This window comes from Physella acuta, unplaced genomic scaffold, assembly GCF_028476545.2.
Source record: "Physella acuta isolate Inbredline_101_S28 unplaced genomic scaffold, ASM2847654v3 ptg001588l, whole genome shotgun sequence".
Lineage (NCBI taxonomy): Eukaryota > Metazoa > Mollusca > Gastropoda > Physidae > Physella > Physella acuta.
The window spans coordinates 78,412-103,459 of NW_026733102.1; the positions used below are offsets into that span (position 1 = coordinate 78,412).

At 38.8% G+C, this 25,048-nt stretch overlaps 2 protein-coding genes across 4 annotated transcripts; one reads left to right on the plus strand and one right to left on the minus strand.

Annotated features, from left to right (window-relative positions):
• The first annotated feature begins 814 nt into the window (after positions 1-814).
• On the plus strand, positions 815-5,178 carry LOC131929064 (large ribosomal subunit protein bL28m). Its single transcript, XM_059285258.1, has 6 exons — positions 815-1,099; positions 2,680-2,839; positions 2,981-3,112; positions 3,888-4,029; positions 4,695-4,838; positions 4,935-5,178. Exons 1-6 carry the CDS (start codon positions 943-945, stop codon positions 5,142-5,144), a joined length of 945 nt encoding a protein of 314 aa, XP_059141241.1. The 5' UTR covers positions 815-942; the 3' UTR covers positions 5,145-5,178.
• Positions 5,179-5,241: 63 nt separating this feature from the next.
• On the minus strand, positions 5,242-23,485 carry LOC131929063 (serine/arginine repetitive matrix protein 2). 3 transcript variants are annotated; one of them, XM_059285253.1, is made up of 2 exons: positions 23,399-23,485; positions 5,242-9,891 (listed from the first exon to the last, which is right to left on the minus strand). In XM_059285253.1, the coding sequence occupies exons 1-2, from the start codon at positions 23,477-23,479 to the stop codon at positions 6,259-6,261; spliced, it is 3,714 nt and encodes a 1,237-aa protein (XP_059141236.1). In that variant the 5' UTR covers positions 23,480-23,485; the 3' UTR covers positions 5,242-6,258. The 3 variants fall into 3 exon arrangements, with proteins under 3 accessions (XP_059141236.1, XP_059141240.1, XP_059141237.1); XM_059285257.1 differs by lacking the exon at positions 23,399-23,485 and adding an exon at positions 23,067-23,152; XM_059285254.1 differs by lacking the exon at positions 23,399-23,485 and adding an exon at positions 10,301-10,405.
• Positions 23,486-25,048: the final 1,563 nt, after the last annotated feature.

A 25,048-nucleotide genomic window follows, 5' to 3' on the forward strand; every position in this document is an offset into this window, starting at 1 on the left:
ATTTAACATCAAAAGTCAAGATAGGTAGACTATGCTACAAAAAACATTTCACCTGCAAACAGAATGTAGAGTACCTACATTTAAATGGCAGCATCCATTGTTTCACCCTTCCCTCCACAACACATACAGAAGCTCCACTTATAATTAAATCCTGATATCTGTTAATGCAATACAAGTGATCAAAGACTCTGAGGTAGGTGTCATGCATGATTGCCCAATCTGGTCTGACGACCTTTTATAATGTATACAAATGCTGAAAACAACAGCTTAAAATATTTCCGTACAAAAATAAGACTAGTAACCTGAATCAAATTGGCATGTGTCTTGCTCTTGGAGAGAAATTTTTAAATCTTTTATAATATGAATAAGAATAATCAGCTCTTTTAACATATATATTGAGGCAGGGGTTTCTACTGATCCAAATTTGTTTTCTTAATAATAACTATATTGCTCGAGAAGGTGAGTCAAAAACGTCCTTTTTGCATTAGTCCATAAAATCTACAATATATGCACGACATAAATTATAAATAGATCTACTTAAACTCTTCAACGTTTATCAATACCTAATGCAAATGACAGTTCATTTTTTGAAAATAAAACTTTCGTCGTTGGCACAAGAGGAGGCAATATTTCAATAATTTCTATCATAATTTTTTTTAAAATTCGGGTCGATAAAAAAAAGTGATTAAAGTGATTGTTTTCATCATATTTTCTATAACATATTTTCTAATTCATAACATCGCTTGCGTAAAAAGGTGAAGTAATTATCAAACCGAAATATAACCAAATTTTTATTTTTCACTTGTAGAGAGTAACGGAAGTCGAAATTCTACAAGGTTGTGTTGTGATGTATTTTTGTTAGAGCTTCTAACTTTAAAACCTATATTTATGAATTAACAAGAGTTAAAAAGTAGGCATACATCAACTAATATACAATCTGTAATGGAGAAACTTAAAATCACTCGGTTTTTGCCATCTATCAAACAAATGAAGGACATGGTCTTAAATGAAGTAACATACTTAGAAAAACACAACAACGGTCGTTTCACTGTCTCCTCACGACTCATTCCTGTAAGAGGCACCTGGATTAATTATTGGCGTAAGCTTTGGTCTTTCTTAGTTGTAGTAGAATTTAGTGCTTGGAAACAAGTCTTGAGTTGGGATCTCGGTCCAGACTCATTACAACAGGACATTTTTAAGACAGCACACAGTTACAGTACAGCACAGTTTACTTAAAAGTTTTTAAAGGAAAGTGACTGGAAGTTAAGCACTCTATCCATAGTTTAGAAACTACTAGCAATAGTAATAGAGTCTAATAGACAGATTCATTGGTACTAGGTACTACTAACCAGATTCAGCATACACCTATTCAATGTTATTATCAAGTTATGAAAAATTTTAACCAATAGGGCCTTAGCTTCCCTTAGCCTTAGCCTAATTCTCTGTTTACCGATATCCAATATCACAAAACAGTTGTTCATCACCATTGTTTGTCAACCATAGTTCAGTATTTACTGTCTCTACCGTCATTACCCTAACCAAACATTCTACCACAAAAATTATAGGCCGCATTTGCGCGATTCGCTCCGCGTGACACGTAAGGCCGCCTTTGCGCAGTTCGCTCCGCGTTATGCTTAAACTTTACCCTAGGTGGCACGCGATCTAAAAAAAAAACAGATATCAGGACTGCCCGATTTTTTTTTCGTGGTTACAATTTAATGTTGAAATAGATCTAGATCGAGTTTAAGTTTATTTAGATCTCTATATTATTTCAACACATAAGAGTCTAGTACTTGTAAAAAAAAACAGTACAGGAAAGTTTGTGAGGTCAGATGGGTCAGATGATAGTCCTAGATCTAGCAGCAACCTAGCTAAATCACTCTGTCCTTTATAGTGATAGTAGATCTAAGTCTATATTATTTATCCTACGTGAACTTTAAAAAAAAAAAATTAAATTTGCTTGAGGGGGGAGGGGGGGTGGGAGGAAGAGAGAAGTGAAGACAGACTATCTCGAGTGAACGCCTATGACGTATGCTTTAGGCCTGCTGAACTCAGTGACCTCGCCGACCGTGGGCCGTGGTGGGATTTTCCACTCACTGGATAGTAAACGTAAGGCAAGCAAGCAATCACGACAGTGACGATGGTTGGAAATTTTATTAAAAAAAAAAAGAATCATAGTCTACGTCATATTTTCAATATGAAAAAAAAATGTAAAAAAAAAAAAAAAGGTAACCCCGGGTTCGAACTCTGAACTCCGGGTCCATAAATTTCAGACCACAGCTGGCACACTGTTGACTTAACCACAGCGGATGTGATAGAGAAGTCAAAAATAAGCATTTTCAATTGCAAGATGGCGGATCAAACCTGCGAGACGCGTAGTATATTCTTTAGGGGCCACGCTTTGCGAGACGCGTAGTCACTTCGAAAATTATAAGTGAAATCATAGCCTGTAGTGGGGCAGGAAAGCTGTATGTATTGGTACTCTTACAGTGAAGTAACACAAAAAACAAAAAATGTCCTGCACTCTACTAAAACAAGTAGATCTACTTGAAATGGACTAGCATGAAATTTTAATATTTGTTGAAATAAATTAAAATTTCAGTTTATTATGTGTTCTAATTTTAAAAAGGTTGTTCACTTCTTGCATTCCCAAATAACTTGCAGTGTATTTTTGAATAGGGTCAGCTCCATATCTGTATAAATGGTCAAGGGAAGAAGAGGCTATCCTGCCTGAGCATTACAAGAAGAGGTGTAAGGAGTTCATGACCACAGACCCATTACCACTACATTGGAGGCCTTCCAAAAATAGATATAGAGTTGATCCAGATTCTGGAGAGAGGTGTTTTTACAGTTCTTTTTAAATCATAAAAATAAATATTTTATGGTATCTCTATTAACTTGAAATATAAAAAAAATGTATAATATGAAATGTAATAATACTAATAGGCATTTGATATTTTTTTTTGCCTTATTTTTCCAGGATCCGTGTTGTTAATGCCCCAATACCAGTAGTCTTTCCAAAACAGTGTAACAAAGGATTGTGGGGTGGGGAGGGTATCATCTTTGGCTACTACAAGAAAACTGATCCCAAGAGAAAAGGCAAACTTCCAACGTAACTATTTTTAATTTAATATGTTGCATTTGATCTTTTTTTTATTTTCTTGTAAAAATATTTGTATGACAATGTAGTGTTGTGTCAAGTTATCAGGTTGTGGTGTTAGAGCCAGTACTAATGTAGCTTGTGAAATGTAGCTATTTGTGTATATACTATGTGTTGTATGCAAAATAAATAAAGCAGACTAGCATCAAATTCTGCTTAATCCTCTATTTACATCGCCAGTTTGCAAAAAAAGCCTGACATTTGCTTGAAAATGCAGTCTCGAAATTTTGTCATGGTCTCTTGCAACCTGACTGCTTTTCCCAGCTCTTTCCTATCATTTCTGCCTTCTCTAGCACACTGCGTCACCACTTAGTAGTGGTTTACCCTGGGGGTTATATTCCAAGGCCTGTCTGACAGTATCTTCTCCATTTTCTTTCCAGGATTTGCCTATCTGCTGCTTTCCGTCCACACACCTTTTTGCATTTTCTATCTTGGCCCTGCCACTGTATTTTCAGTATATTCCTTAGGTGTTTATTAAGTCTGGATTGATCTGTAGAGCAGGATGGTTTTCACATTGGAGTTAAAGATCCGAATTTTGGTTTATTTGTAGGGATGTGTGATGATTTTTCAGACTTGTCTAAGATGGGCATTTACACATATTTGCTTTTGATATCTTCATCTGTTCCATTGTAGATGCATCAATGTCAGTTACCCATATTATTTGTTCAGCAGCAGCATTAATTTCAAATATATCTTTAACTATCTCAAATTATATATTTTTTTTAAGTTTGCCAAGAATATGGAGACCCTTGTTACAGACCAAGGTGTTATACAGTGAAATTTTGGACAGGTGGATGAGAATAACCTTAACACATCGTGCGCTTTACTTGATAGATCAGTCCTACGGTCTAGATTCCTACATCTTGAAGGTAGTTACCTCCAGATGGTCCTGTGACCGACATTTTAATTAGTTATTTATTTCACTCGGGCAGATGAGGCTCGTTAGCTGGGGACAGCCACTCTTCTAGGAGAGACAACTCCAAAATCAAACAACTGCTGCCTTGTAGTTTGTTCTTGGTTGGACAAAGGCTATGGAAGCAAATCCAAAAAGAAAAGCAGGCTGAAATCAGAGGCGCATAACCAGTTGACACGTATCCTTAATTGTGATGGAGGCGTGGTCAAGTCGGCAAAAAGCTTATGGTTGATAAATTCGAAAAAATAAGAGTTCAAACCCTCTAGCAGAAAAGGCTCGATCCCTTCCTACACTAAGAACGAAATTTCACAGTTCAAAATTGATTTGGGACTCTCTAGCAAATTCTGATTCATCATGAAACAAACACCATGTGTCAAATGTAAATTCCAAAAAATAAATGTTTTCATTTCCTTTTTGCTTCAGATTTTTATGGGATGGGGGGAGGGAGGGTTGTTCCTATGTTAATTTGGGTGGATGCTTATGTCTTGTTTGTGTACTAGGTGTTTCTCTGGTTGTTTTGATCCCAGGACTTCTGTGTTGTGAAGCTGGTGACTTAATGCCTATGCCATTTGGGTCCCCAATAGGTTGTGTGTACTAATCCTATATAAAATATGTTGGCAGACTAGTGAAGTGGAACTGTGCTCTCAACTTGCCATGACGCTCAAGAGAGAAATGCTGACAGCACTGGCTACCAAATCCTTGTACCCTGATGACCCAATCAAAAGAGAAAAAATCTACCTCAAGTACAAAGAGTTTGTTATCCCTGTAAGTTGTTGCACAATTTTTTTTTTAAACTAATTTATTGATCCATGTGAAGAAAAATTTAAGAAATGTTCTGATTTGGTATTTAAATTCCTGCAGGAAGAAGAAGCAGAGTTTATTGGGCTGACTGTGACTGAGGCTGTTGAAAAGGCCAAGAAAATTCAAGCTGAGCAAACCGTTGTCCAACCACTGAAAGACTTGTACATTTCTCAGTTAGTTAAGAAACTTATAGGAGACAATGGGTCATCAAATCCTGATGTGCACAATGTTAACTTGTCTCCTAAGAACAATAATGAGACCAGAGTTTAAATGATTTTGTAATTTAATAAATTAGTCTTTTTCATTTTTGACTTGGTTGGTTTGTGTATGAAAGTCAGTAAGAATATAAAACAAAGTGTATGGGAAAAATAGTTTATTACAAATTTTAACTTGGCATGTCAGTTATCTGCGATACCAAGATAACTTGTTGCATGGCAAAATTTGTAACAGAAAATGTTGAAGCTTAATTTCATCAACAGCTATACATTAAATTGTATATTGCTGATCCTTAACATGATTTATGGATAACTGCCAAAACAAAAACAATACCGGTATGCATACTTTCTGGAAAATTTCATGGTATAACAACAAGGTACTGGAATTATTTTGTGTCAAAACTTTAAAAAATTGTTTTTACAGTAATAAAATACAGAGAAATGGAACATATTTACATATAAATACATTTAAGTGAAGTGATGAAATGAGAATGGAAAAAAGAAAGCAATGTAAAGACGAGTAAAGTGATGAGGAAAAAATATGTTAAGCAAGGCAATGGAGGGAAAGTGTGAAGTTAAGATAGATAATGTTACAAAGGGAAGAAAGAAGAAATTTCTGAACAAACAGAAATTTGGGGCAATTAAAGCCATAACAAATCACCAGGATTACGTAATTAAAACTTCCCCACTCGCTGTCTTTCATACGCAAGTACATACAAATATTTACATAATAAATAAATAAAATTATAAATTAAAACTATGATACACTTAAATCCTAAAATCACAGAATTGTGTTGTGCTTGACAACTTGTTAGGGAAAGATTGTTATACGGGAATAGTTAACAAAAACAAAACAGAGCCAGTCTTTGGCTTTAAGATCATTTTTCAAAGACATTGCGGAGTTTGATATATATTCTATCAGTGTATGAATTAATACATTGTTTACAAACACTGCAACCTTAAGAAAGCCCAAGGTGTGATTTAAGATAGCAATAAAATAATGAAAAACAAATTTATAAAACATTTGATTATTTAAGAAATGGACCATTTCATGTGTAAAATGAGCTTGTTAAAATTGATGTTGATTTATACAAGTTAAAATTGAGTCTTTGTTCACATAAAAAGTTGGATAAAACAAGGTACAGTTCAGGTGGCTTAAAAAGAGTTTATCACAAGTTGGCTAGTGTCTGGATCTTTTCTGTTTTCTTGTAAAAATTGCTGCTGAATTTTTTCAGTTTGCGCACCAGTGACTTTTTGTCCTTGATCTTTGGTGGCCCTGTCACAACACTGGGCGGCACCGCAAACAGTGACCTGGCTGCTAGAGGGTCACTTCTCACAGACAAAGGTTTCTCTGGCGTCTGCTGGGCTGCCAGTGTCGTCACGCCCTGGTTCCGCGTGGCTGGTCGCAGGGTGTGAAGGCCGCGCATGGATGGACGTAATGCCAGATTGACATGTGGTGCTGGAGTGAACGGCCGCTTGAATTCTGGTTCTACAGCAGGGCTTGCCGCCTGGGCCGCAGCTGTGATTGTTTGTGATGCAGTGTTATTAGGGGTGTGTCGAGATAATTCTAGCCTGGCGTGAGGCGGGGTAGGGGGTGGTGCAACATACCCGCGTTGGTTTGTGCAGTAGTTGGTATCTGAAGACACACAACTGCTGACAGTGCTGGAGTAGCCATTGTGGGTGCCCACGCTTTCAACAGGGGAGTTGTAGGAGTTGTAAGGGACGAATATACCACTGGAGTCAACGCTCTTTGGGCTGTCGGTTAGAATGGAGTCCAGTAGATCTTGGTTGACGTGGGACTGACCTTCACCCTCCACACTGTTTGCAGGAATACTGTCACCCGTGGCCTGAGATAGTTTGGCTGGGGACTGGTGGATGACTCGAGGCCGGCACCGAGCTGCGGTGCAGGAACTGCTTCCACTGGTGCTGGATTTACCAGGAATGTGGGGCCTGTCGTCCAAGACTGAGATGATCTCTGGCGTTGTGTCAGTGTCAGACGGGACCAAAGAGTGCGTGGCCTCGACCTCCGACTGGCAGTGTAGTCTCAGGTTGGGCTCGGATGCGGATATTAATTTGGAATAAACTGTACCGGAGGATTCTGGAACTTCGCTTGCCTCGTTGGAGGAGCAGACGATGGAACCTTTAGCCTGATTAAACATAGCAGATGCTGTAGAGACCTTGGATGATTGGCTGGAGTAGACCTCGCTCACCTGCGTATTCAGGGTCTTCAGGAATGAACAAGCTCCGGCCACTATGAATTTTTCAGCCAATGAACTTTTGGTGCTGGTTCTCGGGATAGAAGATTGTGAGTCTGATCTGTTGCTGAAGGCGCCAAGAGTGCTGTCTTCGATCATGCTGTTGATGTTTTGACCTACAAGACAACTTGTGCGATTGGCGATTTCTATATGTGACACCATAGCACTGATCTCTAGAGTGTCATTTGGGTTTAAGTTTTTGGCTCTCTCCTGAACAAACTGATGTTTATGTGTTTTTGATGTTGGCCTTTTCTTGACAGTTGTGCTGCGGATGTAAGATTTCTCTAAGTTACATGGACTTGATTCCTCATCAATGGACCAGGTGTAAACACTCCCAGACTCCGGGCTGGTTGAGTCTGGTTCTAGAATTAAAGTAGACGACGCAATAGGGTGACTTTTGCTTCCATGGCTGCTGATGGATTTCCTGGATGTGTGCTTGGATGATGGACGAGAGCTGGGATTGCTTGAAGATGACCGTGACCTTGACGAGCTTGAGACTACGTTTTCACTGGGATAGAAAGGCCGACGGTGAGTGGCTGGTTGGGTTGAAGATTTGAGTGGGCTGGCGCGTTTTTTGGTGCGGGCGACAGCTCGTGGGGCCCTGAGATCAGAAGGCGGGGGTCTGAAGACAAAGTTAGTTGGGGAGCTCTCGGCACCTTCGACTGTTCTGACTAGCAACATTCCGGTGCCTGGGTCTTCCATTGTGTAGGGGGAGTCGTCAGCTGAGCTTTGAGACCTGGATGGTTTGGTGCTACAGGTGTCAATCTTATGCTGTCTGTCTAAAGTAAAATCACAATAGTAGGCGTCACGATCACGTAGTTCTTCCTCCCGGCTGGGTAGGCTAAGCTCGGGTGAGGTCTCACTGGACTTGGGGTAGGATGTGTTCAGGCTGTTGGAAGAGGTCGTGTCGGAGTAGTTCAGCTTGATGTTATAAAAGTCAGAAAATGGTTTCCTTCTGGGTGAGCTGACAACAACGGGGGACAAGCTGTTGTTTTCTTTATCCTGCATCAGCTTGCGCATGGCTGGGGACTGGCGCTTCTTTCTCCTCATCCTGTAGCTGGTGGAGCTCTTGGAGGGGGAGAGGGGGGAGTAATGGCTAGGGGTAGAGCGGGTGGGGCTGGAATCAGGGGTAAAAGACAGCCTTTGTCTGGCGGATTTGGTGGGGAATGGTTGGTAGGAGGTGCTGGGTGTCATGGGCAGGGATGTTCTGTCATTTCCTTTTCTTCGTTTGGATGCACTTCTTGAAACAGATTCAGAAGGGCTTTGTTCATAAAGTGTTCTTTGGTAACTGACTTGATGAACGCTGTGTTCACTTTGTATAGAACTATGAACTGAATCAACATATCTTAATGTTCTTTCAGTAGATGCTTCCAATTTGGATTCAGATGACGCCCACATTGTTCCGAGCTCTCTAGATTCTGATTGAAGAAAAAGGCGTCCAATCTTTGAATCTGTTAAAGGCCTCCTTGGAGGTATGGGTGGTCTTGCGGATTCTGTATCCGACTCAACACTGGTGTTTTTATCCATGAGGTGAGGTTTGTAGTTGTCCGTGTTGTAGTTGTGTCTGTCAAGGTAGTGCTTGGCTGGTCGGGGTGGTGTCTGGGGTGGTAGTGCCACCACGAGGGGGTCGTGGTATGGAGAAGGTTTCGGCCTGATGTTGCTAGCTGAGGATGGTGTTGGAAACGCTGGGGATCCAATTGTGCTGGAACCAAGAGCTTGTCTGGTGTATACTCTCTGAGTGAGTACAGGAGAAGCAAAGTTCTGTGTACGACATGCTCGCATGACCTCTGAACTGTCCATTCTGTCAAACAGCGAGGCAAATTTAATGTCCAAAGAATCGGATGATTCGGATGTGGGGAGCTCTGGCGTGATAGATGACCTGTTTTGACTTGGTAGAGCTGGTGCTGAGTCTTTTCTGATGTGCGATGCTTGCGGCGAGTGCTCCGAGCCTGTGAGGCCGCTGTCTGTTGTCGTGCAGTAGGGTGTTTGTCTACCCGTGCTTGATGGAATGTGGAGGTGGCTGGTCTTGTAGCCGCCTTGTGAGTCTGGAATCTGGTGTGTGGGGGCGGGCGAGAGCTGGTCAGGTGGGACATAAGGGGACAGGGACACGGAAGTGTTAGTGAAACTGAGCTGGATGGGTGCCAGAGGAATGTACGAGTCATCCGTGGCGACGCGGTGGTCACGCACTTCAGATCCCATATAAGACACCTCGTGGATGGAGGTGACGTCAATGCTGGGCGGGGAGTTGTCGGAATCTGTGAGCGAGTTTGCCTGAGCCAGAAGCTGCTCGATGAGCATGTCGGCGTAGACGGAGGGGTCGCGGCGTGCATGTCTGCTGATTCTCTGTGGTGTAATGTGTGAGGGGCTCTTGGACATGATTCCAAAGCTGGTGATCAGAGTTTGATGCTTGGAATGAATAGAACTGGGCTCATCAAACAGCGGGATGTCTGCATCCTTGATGCCACATGCATTCAGCAGCTCCAGAAATCTGCCCTTAATGTTCTCCACTGTCTCTTTGAAGTTCTTGCCACTTGTTTGTAGAACTGCCTGCAAATACAAGAAAATAGAAATTTAGAAAAATATCTATGGATGATGTAGACTACCAGTGACAATGTATAAATGTAAACATAAACAAAACAAAGACTAGTTGAAGCAACTATAGTAAATGATGGCTGTTATTTTTGTTTAGAATAAATAATCGCAATGTTTACATCAGTTCAGTATCTCTTGTATTGTACACACAGATACAACATGACTGTGTGGTATAGACAAGACATTAGAACATCCAAAACCGAGTTTTAAAAAAAAAGGCCAGCATTATATAAACAGCTATGTTACATATGCCGAGGTCACAGAAACAAGTGAACTTCACTTGCCCCATAGACCGTCAGGTTTGAAAGGGAAACTTTACTTTATGTTAGTGTTACTAGTGTTACTATGACCATAATCTACTTACATCCCTGTATAAATCATCCAATCCTCCAACAGAACAACATTGTAAACAAACATGGTAGAACATAGGCTTCATTGATTACAAGACAAAACTAAACGACTTAAAACTAAACTCTAAAAAACGTTAAAACCCTAAAAACGACAGCTGCGGTTAAAAGTGTCCCGCCTCTAAAATCCCTGGGGTGTGTAGTGTCACCGTGCTCTAGCACAGGTCACCAGGTGAGAACTACTTACATCCATTACACGTTCACAACACATCAACAATACGAACACGTTCTTGTCTGTGTTTGTGTACATCCACAACACAATCGTTACATTTTAACTCCACTTAACAAAGAAGGAAAAAAAAACACATCCACTATGGCTAACAACCACTGAGTGTGTGTGCGTCTGTGTGAGTGTGTGTAGCGCACTGACCCCAACAACTAGGCCATCCGTCGGGCCGTGAGCGCTGGCCGACCGCGCGCGTTTGAAGTCCCGTCCACTGGCGCTAGTGGCGAGTGAGTGACATTTGAATGGCCCCGTGAGTTATAGAAAGCAGGCCACGTATCTAAGACACTGCGACAGTTGTTCTTTGTTAAGCCCGCGGGTGTAAAAACACCGGAGGGGGAGGGGTGAGGAGGAGGGAGGGGGGGACAGACTAAGACTGACCTTTCCTGGACAATTTGAAGAGTGCTTTGTTGAACTTTGTATAATTACCAGAGTAGAAATATCAAGTGATATCAAGTAGACGACATGACTATTTTCAGAATAATCAGTAAATACGTAAATGAAGAAATAACATGACTTAAGATCTGAAACATTTTGGTGGACGCCGCTGGTTTAAAGACATGGGCGTATCAATGACAATATGGGTATACAAATATACAGTGCCCCCACCCACCTGTATAAAGCAGTGTACTATTCCTCAGTTTTAACGAAGTTTTGACGACCATAAGTCTATTAAAAAACTTATGGTGGTTAAGAATCAATCGATGAGAAAGAAACATTTACTTGCGTGAGGGGGTGTTTGTGTTAGTGAGTGAATATTTGCTAGAGAAGGGGGTGGGTAGGGGTCGCTAAGGCATTAAGATGACTAAATTATAAGTAAAAATGTAGTTGAAATAATTATAAGAAGTAGCTTGTTTCTAGACTACAACCCCGTCCCCATGCCTAGATGCGACGCCCCCACCCCCCCCCCCCCCCTCCCAACTAGATGCAACACCCCTCTCCCAACGAGACAATGTGTGAAAGATGTTAGTCCCGCTAGCCGCCGAGAGGTGAGACTAACGTGGTCATCTGCCGGACACCCCCGGGTCGGCCACGGAGATAACGATGACTCCCCTAAGGCCGCCTAAAGAAATGGAATGAAAGCGCAGATCTTATCTTTTGCTTCGGTTATCGCGCTTCGTTCTCTGAAGATGGCGGCACGGGTTCCGAATAACGACAGGAGGAGGGGAGGGGGTCTCAGACTTTTTTTTATGTTGTTTACAATAGGGTCAAGGTGTGGGGTGTGGACAATTAAACCAACACCAGAGATCCGGTTGCAAAATGTCCTCGGACAATTATCTGTGTAAAATGACCAAGTGTATTTTTAAAAAATACCGAGTAACTTGACAAAAAAAATTAAATTTTTATATGAAATAAATCATTTAAATCTATATTTAGAAAATACTATTTATGTAACGTTATTTTAAATTAATTTTAATGTTGAATCTTCCGCGGCAATGTATTAATTGAAAACACAGCAAAACTAAATCAACCAGCACGAAACTTCAGTCAATACACTGTACTCTCGCTACACGATCTGACAACTGAGCCCTTCCCCCCCCCCCCCCCCCCCGTAATGATATGTTGATTAGAACCAGTAGGTTTGACCAGTCGATAGATGGATGGTCAAGTTAGAGCAGTAGACCGCTAACGTGGATCACCACAAGTATACCATTCACATAACAAAGAACATTCCTCAAGATCTTTGTACATGATATTTTTTTTATACCACAGATTTAAAAGACTGTGACAATTTTAGTAGCCCCCCCCCCTTCCACCTACTCACACTTTCTTATCAAAAGTTTGTCCTTGAACTCGCGCCCCGCACGTGCCTGTACTTGACTTCTTGCGCTCAAGTTCAAGGACGCATCATCTGTCTACAACGTGCCTGGGAATACAATCGGAGGGGAGGAGAAAAAAAATCTTCCGTCACGGCTGACGGCCCACGGCTAGCCAACACGGACACGTAACGTTCCCCTCTTCTTCCAACGAACACAGAACGACCACAGTACCCCCAACAACAAACACAACCGCTCACAACAACGACCACAGTACCCCCAACAACAAACACCACCCCTCACAACAAACAAGCTCACATCAACATGTTGGTTGACTTTGTTGACCTCAAATAAGATCAAGCGGCTAATACTGTCACACTAGGATTAGCGCCGATAACATTTGCCTTATTATTTCACACAAAAAACCCTCCAAATACCTGTATTTAGTATATGCATTTAATATATAAATCTATGTGGTTATAACTTTCGCATATATTCGTATTCGACAAAGTTGGCATGTGAGAAAATTCAAAAAATCAAGTAATGTGAACTAATATGTAAGCGTAGATAAAGCAAATTTAGCATGAAGAGTATTGGAGTTTGTTAATTTCCGAAGCACATCTACACGAATACACGACTGACCAGCACACTAAACCGGTACACGGCTCAGACCGGCACACTAAGCCGGCACACAGGTACAAGCAGATTACGTTACCGGAAATCTTCAAATCCAGTTAGCGTTGAAGAAAAAAAAATTTAACCGGCGTCGCTTCGAATTGATTGGATAAGACCCGTCAATACTCCGGTCAACCGGTTCAACGCACGTACAAGTGGACCTCAGCGCGGACGCTCAAGAGGTAGCCCTCCAAACGTCTTTTCATACAAGGTGTTTGGATATCTTTTGTCCGAGTTTCGCCCCGAAGGTGTAGGCGCTGGCCAGAGGAGCACTTGGGATTGTCCACTAACCAAACGTGGGGACGGACGCCCCCGTAAACACTTGAAGATAGTGGGTGCTCAAATTTATTTCTTGAAAGTCACGTGGGAGGTTGTTGATAGTCGCCGAACCCACAACACGGGGAACGTCTCGCTTCCGCGCGAGGGCGCTCAACAACTTCATGCGATTAGTTTTGAACTTGCAAGGGTTCAAATCCCTATCAAGGGTGGTGGTTCGAAACCTTATGGAGTGGGGGTTCAAAACCATGTTAGTGGGGGGGGGGGGTTCAAAATAGTATCATGGGTGGTGGTTCAAAAACCGTATTGGGTGGGATTTTTTTTAAACTTATGGGAGGTGGTTCAATCCCGTAACGAGAGAGGGGGGGGGGGAATTCAAAACTATAAAAAGTGAGGGTGTTCATGACTGAATAATCGTTTGCTTGCTAACTTTAGTGACTTTAGATTTTATTTGGAATAAAAAAAATAAAATACTTTTAAAATATGTTGTGGGAATGTATCAGTACATGTATGGGAATGAGTCATTAGTTAATTAGTCTTAGTCTCTCCCCCCCCCCCCTTCCACCATCGCACGTGAGCTGAGCCGATTTGTTACACTCACGTGACGCCCGGAAGAGCCACCGCGTTAGGTTACCGCGGCGCGTGACGAGTGTAAGACGAGGCGGCTGTAAGTGTAATGGATATAGCCCACTCCAGCAATACTCAACAACATAAACAAACACCCCCCCCCCCCCTCCACCACCCGATCGTTTACACGAAACCAATGCTCCAAGACCGTACACAAACACATCTAAAGACGGGCCCGAATGGCAGAGAGGGATGGGAGCATTGAGTGAGCAGTGGTTCTAGAGAAAACAATGCTCGTCTTGTTGTGATACAGGTGGGGGGGGGGGGGAGGCGTGAGTTCCAGACTACACAAGTCTTTGTCGTCTACGGCGTTATCGCCCCTCATCAGCGCGAGTTAAAGCACCGATTTGACGGGAGAGATAAGCAACGACGGTGTGAGTGTAAAGTGGGGGGAGAAGGGGGGGGGGGGGAGAACTCATACCCCCTTCGAGACAAGCCATATCTGGCTAACGCGAGCAACCATAAAATACAGATGGATTGTCCAGGGGAGAGAATGTTTGGTTGAACTAGATAAAGATTTTATGTCGTGTACAACAGCGGATGGTTATCTTTTAATTATGAGCAATTTTAAAAAGTCGACAAATTATAACGACAAAAATGGCGTCAGTCAATTATTATCAAATTAATGACTTAAATTAATTTTAAAAAATTACAAATTTAAAATAGAAGAAAATATTTTTTTTTATTAAAAGGGAGCTAATCAAAAAGTTAGACAACTCTTTTTAACTCGAGAAATGCTGGTGTTGACTGACCATAGTCCGATGCATCAACATATCGTTAACCATGCAATCATCAACAAGCAAACACACGTGACGTTGTATCTCCCGAAAGGTTTAACCCACACAATATTTGTGTTGATCTTGTGCTAACATTGGATCAGGGTGCCGGGAACAGCAAACCCAAACAGCCCTTAGATGTTGGATTACCGTTATCGATAAATTAGGCTCCGTAATAATAAAAACAGTTTCTACCAGGCATCTCTTCGTCCGCCCCCCCCCTACCGAAATGGCATTTATATACAAAACATACCCCCCCCCCGAGTCTGGAAGAAACGGATCAAAAGATTAATGTAAAATTAATTAATTTACAAAAAATTTACAAAAATGCATGGTGTTTTTAACAAATGGATTGACTTTTCGACTAATGATGCCGTATTAATTTAAAATTAATGTCATTAATTATTTATTTTAAATATTTAAAAGATGTTTTAACAAAAGGGTAGCCTATATATTTTTTATTTAAAATATTTATAAGATGCTTTTTAACAGAAGGATATGTTTTGACTAATGATGTATTAATTTAAATATCGCCATGATATTTTTCAGTAAAAAGGATGGGCGTTTCTACTAATGATGCCGTATTAATTAAAAGTTTCCGCCTGACTGACTTTCAAGTCGCGGCTCAATGAATCCATACGCTCCTACACAGAAACACAAAGCGAGCCCCAATGAGGAGACGTTACAATAAGGTTTTCTGGCCAGATTTCTCAAGCATAAAGAGTGTGCGGGTTCTCACACACACCTCCCACGCCCTGACATTTATTACACCTATTAATGAGCTCGGTGTCACGGGGAGGGAGGGGGGGGGACCGGTGACTTAATTACCTGCAGGCACCAATAGGAACCTTGTGTAACCCAGTCCAGGTTCAGATGCGAGGGTGAAAAAAAAAGTTTCATACGGCGCCCCCCAACAGGGCGTAACTCTGGGGGTGCCGGTGTCTTGGTCACCGAGACGGTGAACCCGCTCACCAGGGGAGACAATTTACACCGCGGCGTGCAGGGAAACAAATCCCTGTGGTTAAAGGGAGAGAAACGTTTTTATCGGGGGTCCCACAGTCGACTAGTTGGTCCCTCCAGCGTTCTTTTTGGCTACAGTACAATTTTTAACGCGCGCATACTTTAAACTTTTTAAAATACATTAATCTTTTTAAACGTCCCAGCGATTGTGGAATTTAACTGACTAAAATAAGATTGAAGGAAAGATTTATTAAATGTATCTAATCCGATAAGCTTTAAATTAATGTGTTTGATTTGGTTTATATGATGATTGGATGAGTACCAAAAAAAATTTAAAAAAAAAAGGGGAATGGGGAAAGAAAGAGTGGCTGCCACCGACCAGACAATGGACCCACGTATTTCCGCTTGACCCAGAAAACAAACCCCCGTATCGATTTGGACACGCTTCGAGTGAGTTGTCGCGAGAGCGACGTGGAACAAGACAAGTTCATTGTGAGCTGACTCGGGATTCAGTGAACCGTATAATTAGTGTCGTTAGCTTAATTAGTGGGATAGGGTTACATTGAGGATGGGGGAAAATTATTTTTATTGAGCCATTTTAATCAAGAGAACTCGTTTAAGTAAGACTTTACAGCAATATATATATATATATATATATATATATATATATATATATATATATATATATATATATATATATATATATATATAAAACTAGGATCTGATTCGAAACACATCGTAACGTTTAATTAGATGTGGGTATAAGTGTGTGTAGGATCAGAAAATGGAAGAGCTATATTAATTAAACATTGTACTTAAAATTAAAATACTACTTTACTACATTTAAAATAGAATAATTTGGTATCTAATATTTATAAAATGGAACAAGTCCGATTCAGTACGTGTCAAAGTGGTGTCTAGAAGACACAGCTAACGTTGACCACTGCCATCTGCTACCCCTCCCCCCCCCCCCCCTAGGCCATGTACGAATGTTCCCACACCTGGGTTAGACATATAAAAAACATAACGTGGATCTCAACCCCCGTCAACAGCTGGGGGTGAAAAGTAAATTGTTGAATTCAAGCCTCACCACTGGGATTCGCGGGTCCCGGCCAAAAACTCAATACAGACGGGGTGTACGGCAATAAAAATCTTAATCCCAGCCGGGCCGTCCGGCCAGCGAGCTGATCCATTGTGAGGTAACCCCCGACAGTCAATATGTCAAAGTGTCACCAGCTTCAAGTGCTGGGATGACCAACGGCTAAGTTTATGACCAGTGTAAAAGTGACTGCAAGATGGGCAGGCTATTGGACGTCGCGTGCCAACATATTGGGCCCGGTGGTATCGGGTTACTGACTGAGTTATTTCCCCTGAATTCATGAGGGTTGGTTTTACTCAAGGGACGGGGCTACACCTGGATCTAATTAGTGGATAATAATTAATATCAAGAGATTAATTACATTTGACGTGTAGCCATATGTACTCATATTTATTGCCTTAGTTTTAGCATTAATTAACGCGTACTAATCACACAATGCAATCATATCATTCAACTGCATTATCAGCATAGTGTACAGTTGTGTACGTGTATTAAATGATACATATATTCACACATACGAACACTATGCACATAAAAACCAAGTAGAATGTCACTCTTAATATGTAAAAACGTGATTGTGTAGTTTTACAACTATTTCAGCCTATACTGAAGCACATCACGCAATATACACACTATTTTAACTTCTACTATAACTATGGGGAATAGACACTTCCTATAACTATTGGTTGGTAAATATAGATTTTAAAAAATATGAACATTCATTAGTTCAGTTTACATTGAACATATTGGGTTAATATACTAGATTTAAATATCATATACAGAACTTACTATTAGAAATGGGACCACAGCCTGGGTTTTAAATAAGAAGACTCCCTACTACGAAACAGTAACAACAGAGACTCTGAAGTCTAGCACATAGAACCTGATACACACTAGCTATGTTGTATGTGTATGTAACAAATTATTCAGTTCGAATCAGTTGTATAAAGTAGTTGGATGTGTAGTAACAAAAGATTAAGTTTGAAACCGTTGTATTTGTGTTGTATGTAACAAATTATTCAGTTCTAATCAGTTGTAGCAGGGGTCGGCAACCTTTTGGGACGGAAGAGCCAAGAGTTATAATTTACAAAATATCCCAGTTTTTAAAGAGCCACTAACACTTTTATTTCAATATTATGATACTTGATTAGGTTTATATATATATATATATATATATATATATATATATATATATATATATATATATATATATATATATATATATATATAGCTTTAAATATGAAATAATATTTATAAATAATAAAATCAGTAATCAAAGTAGATCTATATAAATTTCATTATTGAATACTATTTACAACAGTTTAGCCTTGCATGCATTTGACAGTTAGTTTAAACCTGGCTCATAACTTGTTTTCTAGATTTGTATTTGTTAGTTGGCTTTTATACTTTGTATTATATTCATGCAAGAAAACGCTTGCTCGCATTAATATGTTGACCCGAAGATCGTCAGCACTCCAAATGGCAAATTCTTCACCTTGCCTTCTGCAAGACTATTCCATGCGTCACATAGTAGGGCCTCATCTCGCGGCATTGCTTTTAGAGCTGTCCAGTTGTACAGTGAAACGTGCATGTTTTACTGGACCTCCAAATCATCTAACTTGCTCTTGAGATCTGTGAACTTACCGCTCCACAAATGTTTGGTTTTCAAATCTAGCAATTGAATTTGAAGCGAACTAGCATCAATTCCAACTAGCTCAAAGTTAATCTTATTTGTTTTTGTATTGAGAGAATCTACTATGAACGTCAGAGTGCTTGCATTTCTTTTGAATTGCTCAAATGTCTCATTGAACCCATCCTTCATTTTGTTTATAGTAATGCTGAAGTAATTCATGTTAACAGTAGCATTGGTTTTATCATGATATTTTTTTTTAGACTTTTCGAAATAAAGTAATTTACCTCTCTCTGTGTCTTCAACAAAATTAAGTGATTTTTTTTCGAAACAATCATTTTCTCCAACCAAGACATAGGCTGGGTTTTCCTTTCCATGTAGTTTTACATTTAGCTTGTTTAGTTTCTTTGTTATTTTCACCATGAAGTTGAATGTTTCAATTTGGGATATACAAGCTAATGAGAAGTACATTGAAATACTTGAAGTACATAAATATTCCAATAGAATAGCGAGTGTTTATTGTTTATTATTTTATCGTTCTTTAACGAGTGTCGCAGAACAATATTTTTATGAGTTTTGAAAATAAGAAAAAAACAATTATTAATGTTTGTGTAAGGAGCTGAAGAGCCGCATCTCGACATCAAAAGAGCCGCATGCGGCTCGCGAGCCGCAGGTTGCCGACCCCTGAGTTGTAGTGATAAATGTATGTGTAGTTAAAAAAAAAATTCCGTTTGAATCAGTTGTATTTGTGCTGTATGTAACAAAAGATTCCATTGGAATCGGTTGTAATGTATACGACGATATGTAGTGTGTATGAACGATGTGTATGTAGTATGTAACAAAAGATGCATTTATTTTAGTTGACTAACCATCATGTAACAATCTTACGTGTAAGTATAGATAGCCACACACATTTACTGACTTACCTATAACGGTTAATGCCATTGTTTACTGACACATTTTAACAACTATCACTCAGATCAATGAAAAATCGATCCAAATCGAAACTACTAAGTCCAAATAAAGAAACGTTTCTTTCTTGTTTAAAGAATATACAACAACAGAATTTAAAAATAGTTAAACAAATCACAAAATCACTGAAGTAAAAAAAAATCCAATGCACTAGATCCAGCTAGAAAGTAAAGTCTCCTTGTTTACAACACACACCCAACACTCGAGCAGACCCAGCCCTGGCTTTGTATGTAACTAATGAAACGCGCTGACCATCCGATACACGCAACAAGAACAACACGGCGGATGAGAGCACGCTGACCCCGTCTTTATTAACCCCACCGCAACCTCCCCTACACCCTCCACCTTCAGCATCGAACACCCCCCCCCCTCCCTCCCCCCACTGTGTTATCAAGACAGTGACACTTCGACAGGCCCCGCCACGCCAAGATTGCCCCCCCCCCCCCCACTCGACCCAGGCCAATTTCATTAGACCATTACCAAGTTGCCAAAGCCAGCAGACGTAGAGCTGACCACGAAATGTTACACAAGCAGCGAACACCTGATTGGCTATCGTTTCCAACCGGAAGAGGCGCAACAACGTCTATATATAGTTGTACATAGCAACAAGAAACTAGTCGCACTACTTATAAAGCATATCTATATTAGGTCTACATATTAAATTTTTTATAAATTAAATATTTATAAAACCAGTATAATGTTCAGGAGGAAGAAAATACAACACAAGTATTTTAACTGCATTGTGTATCAACATATTTATCAATCGATCTTTTACTATTATTAGGTCTACATTATTAATCAGGTTTAAAAATAAGGAAATATCACCTAAATCAACTTAGTACCAATTTAAGCAAGACAAAACTAAAACAAAGTCTGATTCAAGTTGCCATCGGTATCTTAGCTTCTATCTTGAACAGTTAATGACTGATTGGGGTAAAGTTCGTTCAGTTAATTTAGTAACATACAGCTGACCATAGTCCAGATGAATGAATAATGAGAGGGGATGGGGTACAAATGTGAAAACTATTCTGATTTAAAACACTAATTAGTGCAAATGTTTTAAGCTGATTTACATCTCCCGCTCGCAGGTAAAAATCAAGGACGATAACTGACCATTTCATTTTTGTTTAAAAAAGGTTGAGCCAGGATTTAGAATTATTTCCCTTTATGTGGAATACTAATAAATAAGACCTAATTGAGTCATTTATTAATCAACAATGAAGTAATTCATTCAATTTTTTCGTTTCAGCAATCAATTAAATCAATACAGATTAATCATAAAGTAGTCTAATCAATGATATTCAATGATATTAAAGGAAAAAAATGTGATTATAAATTTTAATAAACCTGTTCTTTTCAAAACACGAAATGTGGGAATGACAACTGGGAAAAAAATATTTTATAAAAGATAGCAGGCCTGTAGTCTATTTAAAGAAAGTTTTTCATTAGTGAGGAGAAAAGAGTTTTTCATTACTTCCTTTAGGAAATATATATTGAAAATGTTGGTCAACTTTTTCAAAAAGAAGGACAACCTTTGTTTCAACTATGAAGCTACTTAGTGTCTGAGCGAGAGGATGGGGAGGTGGGGCGGGGGGGGGGGGGGGGGGGGGGCGAAAGGTCAGACAGATGACAATCTGAGGCCACAAAGAAGAAAGGACACGGCTGAAGTGGACATGGATATTATGTTACAGAAAGGGACACTCACTTTGAACCAGGGGAGATTATTCAAGAAAATCTGACAGCAACAGTTTTCTGTATGATCCGACAAGGGCGATTACTTCCCCTTTTATTTTTGGGCGAGGTTAGGGCTACCTGTGCTAAAGAATCGTTAATGATATTATAAGATCAAGCCATATACCACTAAAACCGACTTCTTAGATGAGTTGATTATAAAATATAACCACCATTGAAATTCACTTAATGCCCCTAAGCAAGTTATCTATTTTTTTTAAAAAATAAGACTAAAAGTTGTACTAGATCTATAAGTTATTAAAAAATGCCAGATTTTATCTTTTATCTGTAGCCCACCTAAGTACAGGTAAGCTGGTTAAGAATGTATCATAAGGTAAAGTCTGTATAAAATTTGATTAAATTCACATTTAGCTGTACAACTGTTCATCAATTCAATCTTTTTTTTAACATAAAAAAATATGTAGGCCTATTTTATAAATGACTTTGTAGTTTTATAAGTGTCCATATTTTTATGTACAGGTTAGCTGGTTAAGAATGTATCTGAAGGTAAAGTCTGTATAAAATTTGATTAAATTCACATTTAGCTGTACAACTGTTTATCAATTCAATCTTTTTTTTTAACATAAAAAAATATGTAGGCCTATGTTATAAATAGCTTTGTAGTTTTATAAGTGTCCATATTTTTATTAACTGTTATTAACATTCTCCCTACTCCACTGAAGTGTTCCTATCTAGAAAAGGCAGATCTAAACATAACTGCATTTACAAGTATGGAAAGTGTAAACATAGGCTCCACAATGGACAGACTATAAATAGGAAAGTGTGAGAAGTTATTGTTCCTGATTCCCAAAATAAGTGCTAATTAAAAAAACTTCTAGAATTAGTTTTGGAACTAAAGCTAGTCTATGTTACCAAGTCCATAATGTAATGTCTCATAATTTTGTTAAACTATACAGATAAGACAACATGTGTAAGACCTTCTTAGAACTGAAGGCCCATTGCAATGCATACTCACATTGTGACTTGGAATATAATTATGTAGGATACATGTAATGATTTTGATAATTTTTTTTATAAAAAAAGATGGAATTTTGAACTAATATTTATAGGGCCTAACTAATTCATTTATTTATTTTTATCTTAGCCATCCTCCAATAAAACAGAAGTGTCAGTTTCACTTAATTTTTTCATTTTAAAAAAATTATGTATCATTTTTTAACATAGGTTTAACTGTTACTGTGACTAAAGCAAATGAACATTGAGTAATTTTTTTTTCTATTTTACAAACACCATTTCATCATGGAAATATCACTTCAATAAATATTTTTGTTACTGCGCCTTATGTATTAATTATAATTATTTAATATTTTATTTTGTGTGTATTAGTATTAATCATCATAAGGCGGCATAAGTATGTATACTAATACACACAAAATAAAATATTAAATAATTATAATTAATACATAAGGCGCAGTAACAAAAATACTTATTGAAGTGATATTTCCATCTACTGATGTTAATCTAAATGCGTTCCAATGTAATCTCTAATAGATCTAGTTTCTAGAATTCTATACACTACACATTTATTACATATATTCTAACAACCAAGTAATATTAATTAATAATATTAATATAATATTTAATGTAAGACTATAGTTATAGTATCTACCAAGTACTATTAACTATTAACTAATCTGGAGCTACATCTAGATTCTAGATGAGATCCAAGACTAGACTTTTGAATAAAAAAGGTTTTAGTCAGCTTCTGGTATATAGTATATATTTAATTGGGGGAATTTAGATCATGTAGGCATCTAGATCTAGATCTATAAAAATTATAACTACTATTTCTATGTGGCTATGTAATAACTATGTAGACTAGATCTAGACGATCTAGATTCTATGTGGTAATTCTTCACTTTTAAATTTAATTTCAATTTCATTTTTAAAATTCGGTAAATATTAGTAAATAATTAGAATCTAATCTATCATTTTATATTTATCTAAACAACTTAAATCTTTCTAGATTAACAAACCTATTTATTTGTTCGTCTGGTTCTTTGCTTGATTTTTTTAAAAGAACTAAAAAGACACATTTTTATTTTAAAACAGGTGAACTGGCTTGACAGCTAAAAACAGTTTAACAGGAAGAAGTCCCAGATCTAAAAACCTTCACTAGCTTTTAAAACAAAACAACCGTTACATCAACTTTTTTTTTAAATAAGGGGAAGCAAATCAAAACAGAAGTAAAATTTGGCAAGTCAAGAATTAAAAGGGGATAACTCTTTTTATATGTAACATGTAACATTTCTTCGATTGTTTCCCTTTGCATAAAAATAAATAAACCTTAAAAAATTAAATTACGTACCATTTCTTCTTGAAGATCTTGGTAAGTTTTGCATGCAGTTTCCACAACAGCAACATTCTGTTCGCTTACGTTTGTCGCCATCAACTCTAGGGTGGCCTCCAGCCAATCTAGATAACAAACAAATGTAACTCGTTTAATCCTTCTGTCTTTAAAAATATGAAAGCATTCATTCACCTTATACGAAATTGTAAAGTGTCTTTAATTGTTTTTTAACCATATCATAAGGAAATTTTCACGATATTTACAAAATAAATTCAGCAACTGTAACATTTGTTTAATGTAATTTATGTTAGTCTGTTAGATGATTATTTTGTGGAAAAACTCCGTATAATTATTTTTTTTTAAAATGTATGTAAAATGTATAAAGGGGTCGTCCATACATGACGTCACACTCGTAGATGGGAGGGGTCCGTAATTTTGTGACGGTGTGTGATGAGGGGGAGGGGTTTAGATGGTGTGACGTCACACTTTTGTACTATAAAAAGAAATGTTTGAAAACGAGTTTTAGCCGTTATTTCGCGTTTTAGAAAAAGGTTTTAATAAATTGTAATAGGAATTGATCAAAATATTCTATGTTGACAGAGTTCTGACAAGATTTTGGAAAAATATCGATGTTTTAAGAAAAATTCAACAGCAATTTTGAGGGGGTTGTAGGCTGAGGTGTGACGTCATTTAGGGGGGGTCTGGCTTTTTGTGACGACGTGTGACGGAGGGGAGGGGGGAGGTAAAAATCGTCCAAAAAAGCGTGACGTCATTTATGGATGACCCTAAAACAAAAACCTAAGCTTAATGGAATAAATTGTGGTTAATATGTTCTTAAACATAAACAAGTGGATATAAATTTTCATACGAAGAATAGCATAATTGATTTTCAATAAATTTATGGTTTACAAATAACTAAATATGAATTTTACAACAATAAATGACGCCAGTCTTGCACTTAGGGGAGGCAATGCAGTGACGTTCCCCCCCCCGATGAATCGAGCGATCTGTAGTCTTCTCCCCTTACGCCCACAACCCAAAAGAGGACAGACTCACAATATTTGATCGCTCCCTCACAATAGGGCCGTTCATTCGCGAGCCGGCGTGTTTTTAGATCACCGCGAACAACACGGCCGTCACAATCAAACGCTATCACGCCACCCTCATCAAACAATCACACCCTGTCGTTGTCGCTTGCGGGCAGAAATGAAAAACAATTTTTTCGCGGGTAATATGGGGGGGAACCAGGAGCTAGACTCCCTAAATCTTACCGTGGGAAAGGTAATCGGCGCATTGTCTATTAGTATCACAACAACGACCTACAATCTAGGTTTAAGCTAAACTTTGTAGAGAAAGAAAAAAAAAAATTCCCATGGATATATGTAAAGACCATATTCGGATCTAAGAGTTTAAGCAAATAAAACACGCTGGGCGCTAAACGGAATCTCGGTGGTTGAGACGACGTAAATGCAATACGTGTCGAGTCGGGCTGAAGATCAAAGGCTCGCACTCAATGTGAATGTACAGAAGATGATCTGTTTGGTTAAAATGCTGTCAATAATTGATGGGCTTATCACTTCCGTGTTGTTGTTTTTTTTTATCGTTTGTTGTGAGTGGGACACAGCTTAGAGCGCGTGCCGACTCGTGGGTGACCGCAGGTGGGGCGCG